Source organism: Cannabis sativa, chromosome 7 (assembly GCF_029168945.1).
Source record: "Cannabis sativa cultivar Pink pepper isolate KNU-18-1 chromosome 7, ASM2916894v1, whole genome shotgun sequence".
In the NCBI taxonomy this organism is placed as follows: domain Eukaryota; kingdom Viridiplantae; phylum Streptophyta; class Magnoliopsida; order Rosales; family Cannabaceae; genus Cannabis; species Cannabis sativa.
Window position 1 is genome coordinate 13,616,669 of NC_083607.1, and position 17,861 is coordinate 13,634,529.

General features: G+C 36.1%; 1 protein-coding gene across 1 annotated transcript; it reads right to left on the minus strand.

Annotated features, from left to right (window-relative positions):
- Positions 1-10,699: 10,699 nt before the first annotated feature.
- On the minus strand, positions 10,700-11,641 carry LOC115694993 (protein FAR-RED IMPAIRED RESPONSE 1-like). Its single transcript, XM_061118543.1, has one exon. It carries the CDS (start codon positions 11,639-11,641, stop codon positions 10,700-10,702), a length of 942 nt encoding a protein of 313 aa, XP_060974526.1.
- Positions 11,642-17,861: the final 6,220 nt, after the last annotated feature.

A 17,861-nucleotide genomic window follows, 5' to 3' on the forward strand; every position in this document is an offset into this window, starting at 1 on the left:
ACTGCACCGGTACTAGCTTTGCCTTCGGACAAGGAGAAATTCGTAGTCTATTGTGACGCATCCAAACAGGGTTTGGGTGTGTATTGATGCAAGCCGACCGGGTTATCTCCTATGCCTCCCGTCAGTTAAAGGATTATGAACAGCGATACCCGACTCATGATCTAGAATTGGCCGCAGTGGTTTTTGCACTGAAGATTTGGCGGCATTACCTTTATGGGGAGAAGTGTGAGATCTATACCGACCATAAAAGTCTCAAGTATTTCTTTACTCAGAAAGATTTGAACATGAGACAAAGGCGTTGGTTGGAATTAGTGAAAGATTACGATTGCAAGATCCTCTATCATCCCGGAAAAGCCAATGTAGTGGCCGATGCCCTGAGCAGAAAGGGTCCCGGGCAAGTAGCTAGCATGGTTCAGATCTCACCTCAGCTAGCAGAGGATATGGTTAGATCCAGCATTGAGTTTGTGGTAGGTCAGCTTCACAACTTAACGCTGCAATCTGATCTGTTGGAAAGAATAAAAGTCGCTCAGATGACAGATCCGGAGTTAGTGAAAATCCGAGATGAGGTATTGGCTGGTCAAGCCAAGGACTTTTCAGTGTCAGACAGTGGGATGCTTTTGTATAAAGCCAGGGTTTGTGTTCCGAACAGTGTGGAACTTAGAAATGAGATCTTTGAGGAGGCTCATTCTACTCCATATTCTCTGCATCCCGACACCACCAAGATGTACCAAGATTTGAAACCGTACTTCTGGTGGAGCGGTATGAAGAAGAATTTAGTAGAATTCGTATCGAGATGCCTCACTTGTCAGCAGATTAAGGCTGAACATCAGAGACCAGCAGGGTTGTTGCAGCCTCTAACCCTACCAGAATGGAAATGGGAGGATATTACGATGGATTTTGTGGTCGGGTTGCCTAGGACCACGGGTTTATTTGATTCCATCTGGGTAGTGGTGGACCGATTTACGAAATCTGCTCATTTTCTGCCGGTTAGAACAACGTTTTCAGTGGATCAGTTGGCAGAGTTATATGTCAGAGAGATAGTGAGACTTCATGGGGTACCGAAGTCTATAGTTTCGGACAGGGATCCGAAGTTTACCTCCAAATTTTGGCAAAGTTTGCAACGGGCAATGGGTACAAAGCTAAAATTCAGTACAGCATTCCATCCTCAGACAGATGGTCAGTCCGAAAGGACAATTCAGATATTGGAGGATATGTTGAGAGCCTGTGTTATGGACTTTGAGGGCTCATGGAGTAAGTATCTACCGTTGATAGAATTTTCTTACAACAACAGTTATCAGAGTACGATAGGGATGGCTCCCTATGAACTGTTGTACGGTAGGAAATGCAGATCCCCTATCCACTGGGATGAGACAGGGGATCGGAAATACCTAGGTCCAGAGTCAGTTCAGCGGACCAATGAGGCGATAGAAAAGATAAAAGCTAGAATGCTTGCCTCACAGAGCAGACAGAAGAGTTACGCAGATCCGAAACGCAGAGATGTTGAGTTCCAAGTAGGGGAACATGTGTTTTTACAGGTATCTCCGATGAAGGGGATTAAACGTTTCGGGAAAAGAGGCAAGTTATGCCCTAGATTCACAGGACTTTTCGAGATTCTCGAGAAGATAGGTCAAGTGGCATATCGGTTAGCATTGCCTCCAGCTTTATCAGCAGTGCACAACGTATTCCATGTCTCGATGTTGAGAAAATACGTTTCAGACCCCTCTCATATACTCAGTTATGAGAGTCTTCGGCTCGGCCGGACATGACCTATGAGGAACGACGGTGCGGATCCTGGATAGAAAGGATAAAGTCCTTCGGAATAAGACCATAGCATTGGTCAAGGTTCTCGGAGAAACAAGAAGGTGGAAGAAGCCACCTGGGAGCTAGAGTCAGATATGAGAGCTCAATATCCAGAGTTATTCAGGTTAGATTTCGGGGACGAAATCCTTTTAAGGGGGGGATAGTTGTAAAGCCCGCTTAGTTAATTTGGAAATTAGCAGTTGTTTATGTTTAATTATGAAATTATTTATAGCTATTTAAATAATTTATTACTGTTATTTATGGAATTCAGAAATGCATGATTATGTCATCAGTAGTTTTTATATTTTGCATTTCCGGTGTCCGGTATTTTGGAACTCGGCGTTTGGCTCAGTAGAAATCACAACTTAGTATGTTAGTAATTTGGGGACGGGTTTTAGACATTGGGAATGTCGGGAATGGCCGGGAATTTAGAATTTCCCAAAAATACCCCTTTAGTATGATTTTCATGATTTTATGGTGGAGGGGCAAAATGGTCTTTTTGCCCCATTAGTGTTTTGTCTTTTAATGACTTTTTATTTGAAAATTTAAATGTTTAAGTGTTTAATTGTTGGCTGAATAAAATGGGATTTTATAGCTTTTATTTCATTTTTCCCAAACTTAGAAAAATTACATTTTCTCAAAGAAAACTCTCTCAACTCTCTCTCTCTCTCTTTTCGGCCATTTGAGGCAGCTTCAAGGGTGATTTTTCCTCTTCAATTTCAAGTAAATTTCAGCTAGTTAGTGTGTCTCTAATCAAGGTAATTCTTGTCTAGCTTTTTCTAATTAGTTTTCTTGAGATTTTTATGAAAATTGATGAAATGCATGCTTGAATAGTTGTTGTTGTTGCTGCTGAAATCTGGTTGTTGTTCTGAGTTTAAGCATGTTAGATTAGGGTTGTTTAAGTGATTTTGAAAGCATATTGGATAGATTGTTTAAAGCTTTGAATTTTCTATGCAAAAATGTTGTTTTTGGAGGAAAATATAGTGATTCTGTTATTGTGTTGTTGCTGTAGTTTCTATTAGTTTTCAGAGGTGATTTCATGCATATTTGAGTAGAATTAACTAGGTTTGAATGCATGTTTGTGGGATTTGCTCAAGTTTGAGTTTAGAACTCAAAGCTTGAGCTTTAATGGTGAATTTTGTTTCTGTGGTTTCTGGGTTAGTTTGTTGCCTTAGATTTGTTCTTTGGGGTATTTAGAGCAGGTCTGGAAGGTTTGGAACCAATTGGGTTTGATTTGGTTGAGTTAGGAATTTTTGAAAAATTCCTGCGAGGAACCGGAATTCCGGTTGTGCAACCGGAATTCCGGATGGGTGTCCAGTAATTCCCAGAACCGGAATTCCGGTTGGGCAACCGGTCTACCGGTTGGGGAATTTTCCGAAACCCTAGTTTTCCTCGTTTTTATGTTTTTGGGGGTATTGCCATGTTTTTTATCGATAGGGAAACTTTTAGTTCCTAGTTTTAGTCCCCGGGAAGTGATTTAGCGTGTCACTTATAGCGTTGTGATTTTTATGGTTTAGGAGCCGATGTCAATCCGCTCGGCTTCGATTCCGGTCGGGTTGACCAAGCACACCCGAAATCGGAATCCGAGTAAGATTAGTATAACGGTATGCATATGTAGATTACATGTTTAGCGTGCATGTAGGAAGCCTATTAGATTACATTAGTTGTATGTTGGCTTCGAACCATCCAACCCCGTCACGCTCGGTACAGCCGGAGTATGACCAAGAATGGAGTATGACCGGTTTGACCGATCAGCCGACACTTGGTTGGTGGTTCCGTGCTATTGACGTATCCCGTCGGTACAGGCTGGAGTATGACCAGCAGCCGGAGTATGACCGGTTCGACCGATCAGGAGGATATAGTAACACGTCGGTACAGGCTGGAGTATGACCAGCAGTCGGAGTATGACTGGTTCGACTGATCAGGTTGTTACGTGTCAATAGTACCGTCCCTATGAACGTTCAGAACTCAGTACCATGTTGGACATGGCAGTAGTGGCTCAGTACCATGTTGGACATGGCAGTAGCGGGACTCAGTATCGTGTTGGACACGGCAGTTAGTATTATGTATGAGTATTATTATGCTTTTCTTACTGAGTCTGTCGACTCACAGTTTACGTTCATGTGTAGGTAAAGGCAAGGCTATAGCTGATGGACCGTGAGCGAGCTTATGAGATTGTACATGTCGGGGCGGTTAGGCCTGGAGCGTACGATCCTCGGGACAGCAGGGCTGAATTTTGTAACTGGTCGTTAGACGACTTTTAATTTTATGTAACAGTTGAGCAGTTAAACTTTTTGTAAATATTTTTATAATCGGGATCCCGAGTCTTTTGTAATACTGTTTTATAAGTTTAATTAAAAAAGCAAAATTTTAATTAATCACGTTTTTCCATAAACCTCGTTGATTAGCAACGAGCTGCACAATATGTTTAAAAATCACGTAATACGCCTAAGTGTAAAAACCTCGTTAATTTACACTTCAAATACTAGACTGCTATGTTGATGATTTAGTCTTAAAAGAAACTTACAGTTTCAGACTAATACTATAAGTCACAACTAGATATCCCTCCAAACAATAAGAGGTTAAAAGTATTATTTAACCAGACATCTACTATTGAGTGGGAGCTATCTGAGATGTAATCAAATAAGGAACTTTAGGAGATACTCAAGAAAGATTTATGAAAGTGATCTATATGTTAGATCTTAAGGAACTGTATATTAGTTATCCTTATATCTACCCCAACTCATTCAAGAATTTGAGATGGTGGTTACTCTGGGGGTACGGAGAAGTTAATCTACAAGAGTGTAAAAACCCTTCTATAATAATTCAAGCTCTACCAGAGAAGATTTATAAGTTTGTAAATTCGAAATTACTAGAAAGTTATTTTACTGAAGAAAATTCTACACTGTTTTATCTCAGTTCCAAATTTTAAAATATGAGAGATATATCTTATGTTTATTCAGATGTACTTAATAAGCAGTAAGGATTTCAGTATCCCTTGATGAGTAAAGCATATAGTAAAGGATGTTTCATAATGTTTTTATGAACTTGTTTCCAGAAGTTTGGGTGGATTCAATTATACTACACTTGATCTGAAGATCAAGACAACAGATTGATTGGAATGCACAATTTGTTTTATGTTAGTGCAAGTGGGAGTTTGTTGGGTTTTGTGCCTTAAATAAAACCCATTTCAATCTGAATAGTTATCAATCTAAGAAATTTGAAGTGATTTATGTTTGCATGAATTTTTCATGCTTATGGTTTAAAATATATATATTTAATATATGCACAAAATCAGTTAAGTCCAGAACATATATTTATTCACAATTACAGTATTGTCAACACAGTGGAATGTGATTGTGATTATATAATTCAAAAGACAAAGTCCCTGTTTCATCAGTGTTTTGGATTTACACTGATGTGATAATCAGCGGTGATATGCTTAGGCTCAACTCAGGGTTGCTATTCATGGTCTTTGATTTATTAGTTAAGCCTACTTTTGGGTCAGAGTGATAGGTATATTTTGGGAACATGATAGTATGATTGAGTGGGAGCGCTGAACATAAATATGGAATCTATAGCTTCTACTGGTGTATAGAAGTCAAGTGATGATTCCCTTCGAGCTTAGCTAAATAGAAGTAAATGGATGAGCTCTTGTTTCAGTGACTATTTCTTAGATTACTAAAACATCATTTACAGGTAGCTAAGTGTTTTAAGGGGCCAAATACATTGAGGGGTGAAAACGGTAAATTTATCCCATCTCGATGTAAATCATCTATGTAGAGGATCTTTGATCACATTAAGATTATAACAATGGTTAAATGAGATAGCATATCTATATCGTGGAACATATAGAATGCTCTATATAAGTCTGAGAGTGCAATTCCAAGTTCTAAGAGTGGATTCAACAAGGAATTAATAAGTTAGGAAATTTACTTAATAAATTCGGCTCGGCTTATTGGAAGCTCAGCAATATAGATCAATGGTCCCCATTCTAGTTGAGACCATACTGCTTGTAAGACTCAATAATTGATTTATAATTAATCAATTATAATTCTAAAGTTAGACTATGTCTAATTTGTGAATTTTCACTAAGCAGGGTTGAAATTGTAAAGAAAAGAGATTGTAGGGTTATTTATTAATTAAGAGACTCTATATGTCTAATTAATAATTATAATAAATGAAAATATTATTTAATAATCTATTTTAGTTATTAAATAATTAGTTTTGGTATTTAAATGGTTAGAATTGGAAAATTGGCGTTTTTGAGAAAATAGAAATAAAAATTACGAAAACTGCAAAATCCAAGTGAGGCCCACTGACAGCTATAGTCGGCCACTTGATTGGCTTTTTCCAATTAATATTTTCATTATTTTAATGCCAAATAATTAGTAGCCTAAACCTAGTAGTTACCTATAAATAGAAAGTGATGGCTCAGTCTAAATTAATGGGTTTTCAAGAGATTGCCTTTGAGAAAAACTGAGCCTTCCACTTTCTTTCTATAGCTGACCCTCTCTCTCTCTCTCTCTCTCTTTTCTTCTTCATAGTTTCGAAACCCCTAGTGATAGAGTAGTGCCCACACACAGCAAGTGGTACCTCAATCATAGATTGGAAGATCGTAAAGGATCAAAATGAAAGAGAAGGACATTCGGGCTCAAATCTTGATAATACTCTGCGACAGAAAGGATACAAGGGTTAGAGATCTGAGTGGAAGGAGACATATTATTCCGCTGCAACCATTGTAAGGTTTTCTTAACTTTATATGTGTTTATTATCATTTTAGAAAGTTTATATTTAGGATGTTAAACAACATACTTGTGAGTAGATCTAAGATTCTGGTAAAATAATTTCAACACAACGCTTCTTCTCTCCGTCTCTGCTAGCGATGCTTCTAAGAAGGTATGTGTTTTTATGTATATATATACAATTATTGTTGGGAATATTATATCGGGATCTAGATTTACTAACAATTATGTAGAATTAACATCCTAAATATAAATTCTTTAAAATAATGAAAATAAACACATAAGGGTTTAAGAAAACTTTACATTGATTGCAGCGGAATATAATGACTCATTCTGTTCAAGATCTCTAGCCCTTGATTCTATTCTGTAGCAGAGCATTATCAAGATCTAAACCTGGATCTCTTTCTCTCATTCGGGCTCAATTACCACTGTCTTACTCACTATGATTGAGTACTTGACTTGCTATGTGTGGGCATGACACTCATTCACTCAAGGTTCGAATATGGAAGAATAATGAAGGAGGCTGAAATCACTAAGGAAGGAACTCTCTCATCTAGGTTGAAGGCAATAGTTAAATTGACATTATTTAAGTTGACAAGCAAGAGGATGAGATGAGAGTATCATGTTTCTTTTATAGCGTTTCAATTAGAGATTAGGGCTGAATTATATGGATTAAAAAAGAATAAAATATTGGGCAAAATAAACTTCATGGTCGTACACTTAAGTGGACCAGTTTCTAGTTACAATTTTGCCACTTTATTTCAACCACTTATTCTCTTTTCAACAATACTATATTTTCTAATTCAATCCTGTAAATGCCAAAACTATTTATTTAATAATAATTAATGACTAAATAAAATTGTTATTTATGTAATTTATTAATTAGACCATATAAAGTCTCTTAATTAACAAATTGACCCCAAAACCTCTTTTCTTCACAATTAAGCCCTTGCTTAGTGAAAATTCATAAATAAGACATAGTCTAATTTTAGAATTAAAATTGATTAATTAACACCATTTAACTGAGTCTGCAAGCAGTATTATCTCAACTAGTGAGGGGACCATGGGCCTACATAACCGAGCTTTCAATAAGTAGATCTAGAATTCACCAAGTAAATTCGCAACCTATTAATTTCGCCTTGCACCACCATAGATTTGGAATTGAATAAAACTCTCAATTATATAGAACGCTCCATATGTACCACGATATAGACACGTTACTATTATCCATTGTTACAATCTTAATAGTCAAAGATCCCCTATAGATGATCTACGCTGAATAGGGATAAATTTACCGTTCTACCCTTCAATGTATTTTATCCTTAAAATAGTTACCTATACATAAATGATACTTCAGTAAACTAATTTAATTACTGAAATGAGACCTCAATCATTGATCTCTATTCAGCCAAGCTCGAAAGAAATCATCGTTTTACTTCTAAATACTTATAGAAGCTACAGATTCCATATCTATGATCAACGCTCCCACTCAATTGAACTACCATGTCCTTAATCTGTATGTCACGAGAAGATCTAATTAGTCGACTTTAACGAACAAATTAAAGAGCATAAATAATATATTTAAGATGAACCTAACCATATCAGGATTAAGATCCATAGACTTAAGATCTACAATTGATATTGACTTAGAAAGATATAACAGTAAGTTTATGATATCTTATCTAAGATCAATATCGATCCCTTTCAATGTATACTCCTTACATCTGATACTGGTAAACTTTACTAATACCCTAGAAAGGATATAACACTTATTCAAGGTGTAAGTGTACCTTATCGCTGATTATCATGTTAGTCTAAATCTAGTGAACTGACAAATCATGAGAATTAAATTTTTGAAAATATAATCATGATTATATTCCACTATACTGACGACTCTATAATCATGAACAAATATATACATATTTATATATGTTCTGGACTTAATATAATTTATACATTAAACATAATCATGAAATAAATCATGTGAACCATGCAACATAGAATGTGATTTATGATCTTATGTTAATTAGTAAATCTGATTATATTGAAATGAGTTTTATTTAGGGCACAAAACCTAAAAGTTATATACTGTATAACTTAATTTTTCTTTAATGTTTAAATTATTTAAAATATTTATATTGTTGTTATCGTTATTGATATTTTTTTGAACAGTTTTTATGCTTAATTTTATTGTGCTCTTAATGTAATTTTTTTTTTATTTTCAGATTTTGTAGGAGGGGTTTTAAACTTTTGGCTTGGATAAGAAATTCACAAATTTTCATTTGTGTAAAGTATGTTTTTTATTTTTTTTTTATAAATTATAGTAAATATTTTGAATATATATTGTAATTGTTATAAAAATCTGAAATATGTTAGTAAAATGTTGTTGTGATGTAAATTTGAAATACATTGTAGTTATGATATTATATATATAATTAGATATAATATATATTTATTTTGTAGTTATGATATTATATATATAATATATATATTTATAATATATAAATATTATATATTTATATTTATAGGCAGCCGATTTTGTGCCCATATGTGCAAAACACGGATTGCAATCCGTGTACGGCAGGTAGGTCCCACGTTAGAATAGTTTTATTTTTTAATTATTTAATTAAGTTGGCAACAGATTATTCTAGGTTTGTTAACCGGTTGTACATTTGTTTTTTTAATTAAGAAATAAAAGGTACAATTAAATTACTGTTCACGTTAGTTAAAGTAAGAAAAAGTACAACAGTTTTACTTTTCGTGGCAGTTAATTGTACAAATATACTGTAGGCAGTGGGTCCATGTTGTCGAAGTGGGGTTATTTTGGTATTTTACATCATGTATGTAATTTTGGAATTGTAGTTGAGTACAAAATATCACGTACCGAGTACATTAATTGTTTATGCATGCTGTTTAGTAAAATTAGTGTACAAAATATCACGTACCGAGTACAAAATATCATGTACAAAGTACGTTCATTTTTGTTTCGTAGTACATTGTTAAGAATAATTTGTTATAAATTATGAAATTATGTGTTGGTATACATTGAGTGTTACGTTGGTGTATTATTTTTATTTTTATTATTGTGTATAAAAAAAATTAATTACTATGGAAATTTTGACCTTATAAGATTGAATTTTCTTGGGTAAAATAATTTATTTGTTCATTAATTATAAATTTGAGATTTGTTGAGATAAATACCTTAAACACGGCAAACATAACATGAAGTATATAAATCTAGAGTTTTTGAAGCAATAATTAGAGTCATAAACCTTAAAACATCAATGGTTAAAAATAGCTAGTTATATATATGAATGACCATAGTATGATTCTTGTGTGGAGGAAGGCGGTTCAGGGAAATACGCGTTGGAGTGTTCATTGAATGAGTCAGTTGTTGGTTGATTGTGTGCAGACTGTTGCCCCTGAGATCCAGTATTCTGTTGACGGTTTAGGCACCGTCGATAATCATGGCCTGATGAGCGACAAATGCGACAATATCTTGAGTTTCTTGGGATCTGCTCTCCATTCGGTCCTTCCCTTGGATTTCTCGTACCCTTTGTTCTCACAACTTCAGGGTCTTTAATAATGTTGGGGTTGTTACGATATCTTCCAGGTTGTGGCGTCTGTCCTTCTGGATTGGAACTCATCTCAAATTCTTCCTTGAACATTAGAGTTAGCCGTTCAATCTCTTCCTTTGCACGCGTGTACGAATCATCTATTTTTGCTGCATAGAAAGTGAAGTTATAAGTTAATGAACTGAGAGATCCAAACCTAGCCATCTCATAAATGTGTTGTTGTTCTTGTGCCAGGGGGTTAAAATGTAGGTGGAGATTTGTCTTCGCGGATTTTCTCCATCGCTTCATGAGAAGAGTATTAGGTATTCTTCTCATGTTTAATCTTTTCATTGTAGCCCATAAATGTCTACAAGGGTACCCCTGACTTTTATATAGCATGCAGCTACAGTGTAGTGCTCGTTGGCCTTCACAGTAATGAACTCGGTATTGGACTTCCGGATGCTGAAACTTTCCAATGGTGTATATCTGCCACTCTCCTTCTTGCTCCTGACTTATGACAAAATAATTATTCTCTAAATCAAGCTGCTCAGCAACCTTGTGGTACATAGTTCTTGTGTAGAATTCAGCACATTGGTTGTATTACGTGGTCAAGCATGTAGGATTAGGTGGGTGAGGTCGAGTGCATCTGCTTTTGAAGTCATTTACAGTCTCGTTGTGTCTGAGCTTTGAGACTGTCATATCTATGGTTGTTACAAATTCACGCAAGCAATAATTCTTCTCTAAAAATTTTTTTAGGGCTGAGTTGATCGATTCGCAACGTTGTGTGGTTCTCATTCCTGCAACGAATGAACCCCTTAAATAAGTTTTTGTCCACTGTTTTCTTGTGTCGAATGTTGTTTGGCACCATTCATTATCTGTTAGTTGTTGGGTTTCGACGACGTCTAACCATCTTGCTTCAAAATGCTCCTCCTCGTAGTAGTTGTACATTAGATCTTTAAATCTTTTCAAGAAGATCAGATCTTTAACCTTTTTGGAAGCATTTGTATTGAGATGCCAAGCACATAGACGGTGTGTAACATCAGGCATGTGTTCCATGATGGCCTGTTTCATGGCCACATCTTGGTCAGTAACTACAACATTTGGCTTCTTATCTCCATGGCATTCGAGAAATTTTTGAAGTAGCCAATGATAGGATGGAAGCTTCTCATGGAGGAGGAGAGCGAACCCGAAGATGCATGTGTTGAAATGGTGGCTTACACCAATGAGAACAGTGAGAGGCTTATTGTACTCATTTGTCATGTAGGTGGTATCAAACCCTAGTACATCCCCAAAAGCCACATAGTCGACACGTGAGTTTCCATCTGCCCAAAATAAGTTAGCCAATCGATTCTCCTCGTCCACCTGATATACAACGAAGAAATTTGGATCCCTCTCTGCGAGACAATCAAGAAATCCCAACGCTCCTTCCGAGTCCGTCTCTATCTTTTCTTCTCGCTTGGCACCAGCAACCATGTTGTAGACATCTCGAAGTTGACATGGCATTCTCTCGTAACCTCCACTTTGCAAAGCAACATGAGACATTATGTTGGCAGTTTTAATTCCAACGGAGTTCATCGACCTAACTTGGGCAAGCAAGCCATCGGACACTACTCGTTATGATCTCAAAAATTGTACCTCACTTGATGAAGCGAGGTCGTGATTGTGTATTGTGCTGAACTCTTTGCATTTCCAAGTGTTAGACGGTTGTGTGAGTAAAATACGTAATGCTGCCTGACATCCGGTTCTAGTGACATCATGAGGTCTCTTTTTTCTTTGTCTTTCCGTTATTGTGATTCTTTTGTAACCCTCGGAAAAACAAACCCACCTGCGCATTACAATGACTCCGTGAGAACGTCGTACATCATCTTTTCTTGTGCTGAAACCCATCCGTTTCGCGTACATTTCGTAGAATGCTTCCCATTTTCCCAGTTTGTCGAGACTCTTGCCTAGGACATCACATATTTAAATCTCATTCACTGGTTTTGTGATGTTTAACTCTGTTGTTATGCTTTCCCATTCGTATATTTGTTCCTCATTCATGTTCTCTGCTTGAGACTCGGCCTCCATATTGTATCTGTTTGAATTAACAAATTAAATGATAAAGTTAATAGGTAAGGAATGGTTGTCGAGAGAGATAAAAAAAAAGGACTTACTGATAAGTAACCAATTGTTCCTTCGACGTTAATGTACTGGAGTACAGTTACAGTGTTCGATTGTTATTGATATCCAAGAATTAAAGATGAAGAGTAAGGGAAAGATAGTGGTGAGTCGAGTGAAATTAGATTTTATGAGATTGAATGCCTCAGATTGTAGAGTAATATGGGTTGGTGATCACATTTAAGTGTGTTGGGCTGATATTAATGGGCCTTTGAAATATTGGAAACTCTATTCCACTGTCTTCGTACTTTTGAACAGTAAAATAGTACAATTTTATTTACTTTTGAATAAATTAATTGGAAAATAAGGTTATTGTATGAGTGTTGGGTTTAGAAATTTTGTTGAGTTGTATGGGTTGGTGGTAACATTCAAAATTGTTGGGCTTATATGAATGGGCCTTTACCAACCTTTTTTTAATGAATCAAACCACTTCGTACGTCAGGAAATAAGTAATAGTACATTTTTTTTATCTGTGGAAAATAAAGATTGAAAAGTAAGGATCTTTTTTTTTTGGTTGAAGTGATGACATTTTTTAGTAGAATGGGTAGTTTCTCCCATTTATATATGTTGGGCATTTATATATGTTGGGCTGATATTAATGGGCCCTTCACCTACATCTTCTTATGAATTAAACCATCGTTGTACGTTAGAACAGTACCGTAGTACATTAGTTTTTTGGAAAAACGGGATTGATGAATAATGTTGACATTTGACCATACTACGTACGCCTACACGTGTATTTAATTGTGTAATTCAGAAATTTAACCACCCCTCTTTTGACACATCAGATGTGCCCAATGGAGTACATCCCAATGGAGTACAGCTAACTAAAAAACGTACTATAGGGTTATTCTCCACGACTTATATAACACACTTGAGACGTTTTCGAATCCAGCATCAAGTTTATAGAGAAATTAACTTGTAATTTAGTTATTGGCATTACATATATCAAGTATGAGTTCAGGTCCACACTGGGTTATTTTCAATGGACCAAATGAAGGTATCTATAGTAGGTACGAAGATGCTGTAAGCAAAAACACTACTTCTGATGCGTCCATAAAAATAATTCGTTATGAATCTTTCATAGAAGCTTTCTCTGCTTTATGTCTACATGGAGAGACGGGACAATGCTTCACTGGGCAGCAAGTTAGAGAACTTTGCTGTGATAATGAGTTTCCCTGCATGTGGGATTCTGATGATGATAATGATGAAGAGGCTATCCTTAATTCTGTTTGCTCACTGTTTGATGAGGGTGAATGCTCTGGTGCAAATAAATCACCCGAACAGGACAATGTGAAAGATTCGACTGACAAAGGTGAGGACCGAAATGGAGATGATATAGAAGTTGGGGACAAAGGAGGAGTGGATACTTCTCCGAAAAACAATAAATGATGCACTGTGTTAGTGTCCAAGTTATGTTATTTTATATTTTGAAGCTATAATGTACTATCAGTATTTATTATGAAATCTGTACTTTGGTTTATTTTGGAGTATTAATGTCACTTTCCTCATTAATTAATTGTGGAATTAAAAGTGAAGTGAATCATTGTGAAATCACAACTATAAACAGAAAGAAAATAGACTTAAAATAATATAGTAGAGTTACATACAACTACATATATAATGGAGGTAAGTGCTTCAATCTCATTAAATGGCCTAACAAAAAGTTGATTCAACGGCCATATGAGAGGAGTTGTAACAAAAGTACACTATATATATATATAAAATACCACGATTGAAACTGAATGGATGTTCAATCAAGTTCTATAACTTGACGGAACTTCCGTTGAGACGGAGGGCTATTGTCTCTGAACGGGGACTTTGGTCGTGAAGGATTTTCTCTTGGATTAGTGTTTGGTGATTCTTGTTTTACATGAAGTGGGTAGTGGGGTATGGACACCTCGGTGTAGTCGAGAATGTCATCCATGATACCCTCTAATTTTTCTCTTGAAGTGTTGGCTTCTTGCATGGCGTGGGCTGAATGGTACAGGTGTTCCGCCAGTTTGTATGACTCCTGCTTGGCCTCCGTGGCTCGTAAATGTGCCTTCCTTATAAGTTTTTCGTGTTCGTGGAGAGCAGACTCGACCCTTGCACAGTTAGGACATCTTGAAATGGAGGCTGAACGAAGTCTTGGACTCCGTGACGGTGTACCTACAGGTCTTGTGGAAGAAAAAGGATGCGGTGAGGATTTTTGAGGACTTGTTTCAAAAGGGTTGAAGTTTTGGTAAGGGTCCATTTGATTTAGGAAATAGTAAAACGAGGTTTGAAAAAAATGCTTTGTTTGAATAACCTAACCTTTACTTATATAGTGGTTTGGTGGGTTGATGTACACGCGATTGGGTTCATGTAATAATAATGGATTTTTTTTTCCCAATTTAACCATTTAATAGTTAATAAATTTTGATAATGGTAATATCCACTTACGACAATCTGAGAAATCCCAATTTACCCATTTATTAGTTAACCAATTTTAATAGAAGGAGAAGGTCAATCAAATCCCACAAACAAAATCTAAGCAATATCGGGAAAGTACTATGTGATGTGACATTTTTATATTAAAAACAAATATACCTACGGTTTTATGATTTAAATAATAATTTCCAGAATTAAAGTAAAAATAAAATACTTTCAAGTATTTAGTACACATGGAAAACATAATGAATGAAGTTAATTGATTTATTACGGCCGTATAAAAATGTCACATCACCATCTTGAAATAATAAGTACATGGTTTAAATGGTGAAATTAAAAATGTGATATGACATCCACTCATTTCAGTAGTCAATAATTTATGAAAATTTGACATCATAATCGTTGTTGGGACCACTATCATAGTTAATTAACTTAGTTTTGTTAATTTTATTGGGTAATACTATTGTAACACCCTAACTAACATAGGCGTATTACGTGATTTTTAAACATGCTGTGCAGCTCGTTGCTAATCAACGAGGTTTATGGAAAACGTAATTAATTAAAATTTTTGCTTTTTAATTAAACTTATAAAATAATATTACAAAAGACTCGGGATCCCGATTAGAAAATCATTTACAAAAAAGATTTAACTGTTTATACAAAATAATGTCGCCTAGCGACTAGTTACAAAATCAGCCTCGCTGTCCCGATGATCGTACGCTCCAGGCCTAACCGCCCCGACATGTACAATCTTCACAAGCTCGTTGACAGTCCATCAGCTTTAGCTTTGCCTTTACCTACACATAAACGTAGAACTGTGAGTCGACAGACTCAGTAAGAAAAGCATAATAATATTCATACATAATCCTGGTCATGATCAGACGCCCATACCCCTGATCATAACCCTAACTGCCGTGTCCAACACAATACTGAGTCCCGCTACTGCCGTGTCAAACACGCATGCGAGCCACTCTTGCCATGTCCAACATGGTACCGAGTTACGAACGTTCATAGGGACGGTACTATTGACACGTCATAGCCTGATCGATCGAACCGGTCATACTCCGCCTTGGTCATACTCCGGCTGTACCGACGTGTTACTATATCCTCTGATCGGTCGAACCGGTCATACTCCATTCTTGGTCATACTCCGGCTGTACCGACGGGATACGTCAATAGTACGGAACCACCAACCAAGTGTCAGCCTGATCGGTCGAACCGGTCATACTCCGGCTGCTAGTCATACTCCAGCCTGTACCGACGTGACAGGGTTGGATGGTTCGAAGCCAACATACATAACTAATGTAATCTAACAAGCTTCCTATATGCACGCTAAACATGTAATCTACATATGCATACTGTTATACTAATCTTACCTGGATTCCGAATTCAGGTGTGCCGGTCAACCTGACTGGAACTTTAACTGAGCGGCGGATTACAAGCTCCTAAACCATAAAAATCACAACACAATAAGTGACACGCTAAATCACTTCCCGGGGACTTAAACTAGGAACTAAAAGTTTCCCTATCGATAAAAAGCATGGCAATACCCCCTAAAACATAAAAACGAGGAAAACTAGGGTCCCTGAATTTTCCCCAACCGGTAGACCGGTTGCCCAACCGGAATTCCGGTTCTGGAAAATTCAGAACCCTCATCTGGAATTCCGGATGTACAACCGGAATTCCGGTTCCTCGCAGGAAGCAAACCCAAAATTTCATAACTTGCACAAATCAACCCCAAATTGATTCAAATCTTCCAGACCTGCTCTATACCTTCCCTAGAACATTTCTAAGGCATCAAAACAACCCAGAAATCCCAGATACGAAAAACACCATTGGAGCTCAAGCTTTGAGTTCTAAACTCAAACTTGAGCAAATCTAAACAACAAGCAACCAAACTAGCTTAATTCTACTTAATCAAGCTTAGAATAACCTCTGGAAACAATTAGAAACATTAACAACAACACAGCAACAGATTCACAACATTTCCTTCAAAAAAATCACATTTTTGCATAGAAAAACCATAACTTGCTCAACCTAAGAATCATGCTTTATAAACAGCTCATTTAACTTCAATTAAACATGCTTAAATCACAAAATTCAACAGCAACATCACAGCAGCAACAAACTCAAATAACCATGCATGCATCATCATCTTTTCACACATTTTCTAAAAAAAAAACAAAAGAAAAAGAGTTAGAAACTTTACCAAGGTTGAAGAACACTTAGAATGCAAGGAAATAGCTTGAAAATTGAAGAAAAAATTCCAGCCCTTGAACCCCAAGCAACCAGCCGAAAAGAGAGAGAGAAAAGAGAGAGAAAGCTTTTCCAATTTTCTAATTTTTTAAACTTAGTAATTTTTTTGATAAAATGAACTAAAACCCACTTAACATATAACCTCATTTCAGCCAACATTAATAAAATAAACATTTATTTTTCAAATAACAAAATCACTAAAAGACAAAATACTAATGGGGCAAAAAGACCATTTTGCCCCTCCACACTAAAACCACATAATAATCACTAAAGGGGTATTTTTGGGAAATTCTAAATTCCCGGCCATTCCCGACATTTTCAATGTCTAATAAACCGCCCCAAACTACTAACATACTAAGTTGTGATTTCTACTGAGCCAAACACCGAGTTCCAAAATACCGGGCACCGGAAATGCAAAATATGAAAACCACTGAATAACATAAAATGCATTACTGAATTCAATAAATAACAGTATAAATAAATTATTTAAATAGCTATAAATAATTTTAATAAATAATCATAATTAACTGCTAATTTCCAAATTAAACTAAGCGGGCTTTACAACTATCATAGGGACTACTATCGTATTAAATCTGACCTAATTGATTTGTCCAAATTTTAATAAGAAAAATGTCATATTAGTATATTAGAGCCCAACAAATATTAAATCTCCTTAAGTAATATAGGTAGGTTTCGTGTTTGCATATAGTATCTTAATTAACTCAAATCAGGGAATCCCATGAGATCTGCATGTACTGAATTTGATTTGACGTTACACTGTGAAATCGCTGTCGTAAGTTATTTAAAGTATAGGAAATACTCCATTTAACGTCAGTGAGTACACTGTGGGACGTACACAGAAAATTAAATATTGATAAGACAACAATTGGTTTTTTTAGTGAGTATGTACAAATTAAAATTAGAGGAAATAGTCCAT

Bases quoted from the DNA above. Each gene is read 5' to 3' on its own strand.
- LOC115694993 (XM_061118543.1), bottom strand. From the start codon at position 11,641: ATGTCTCATGTTGCTTTGCAAAGTGGAGGTTACGAGAGAATGCCATGT.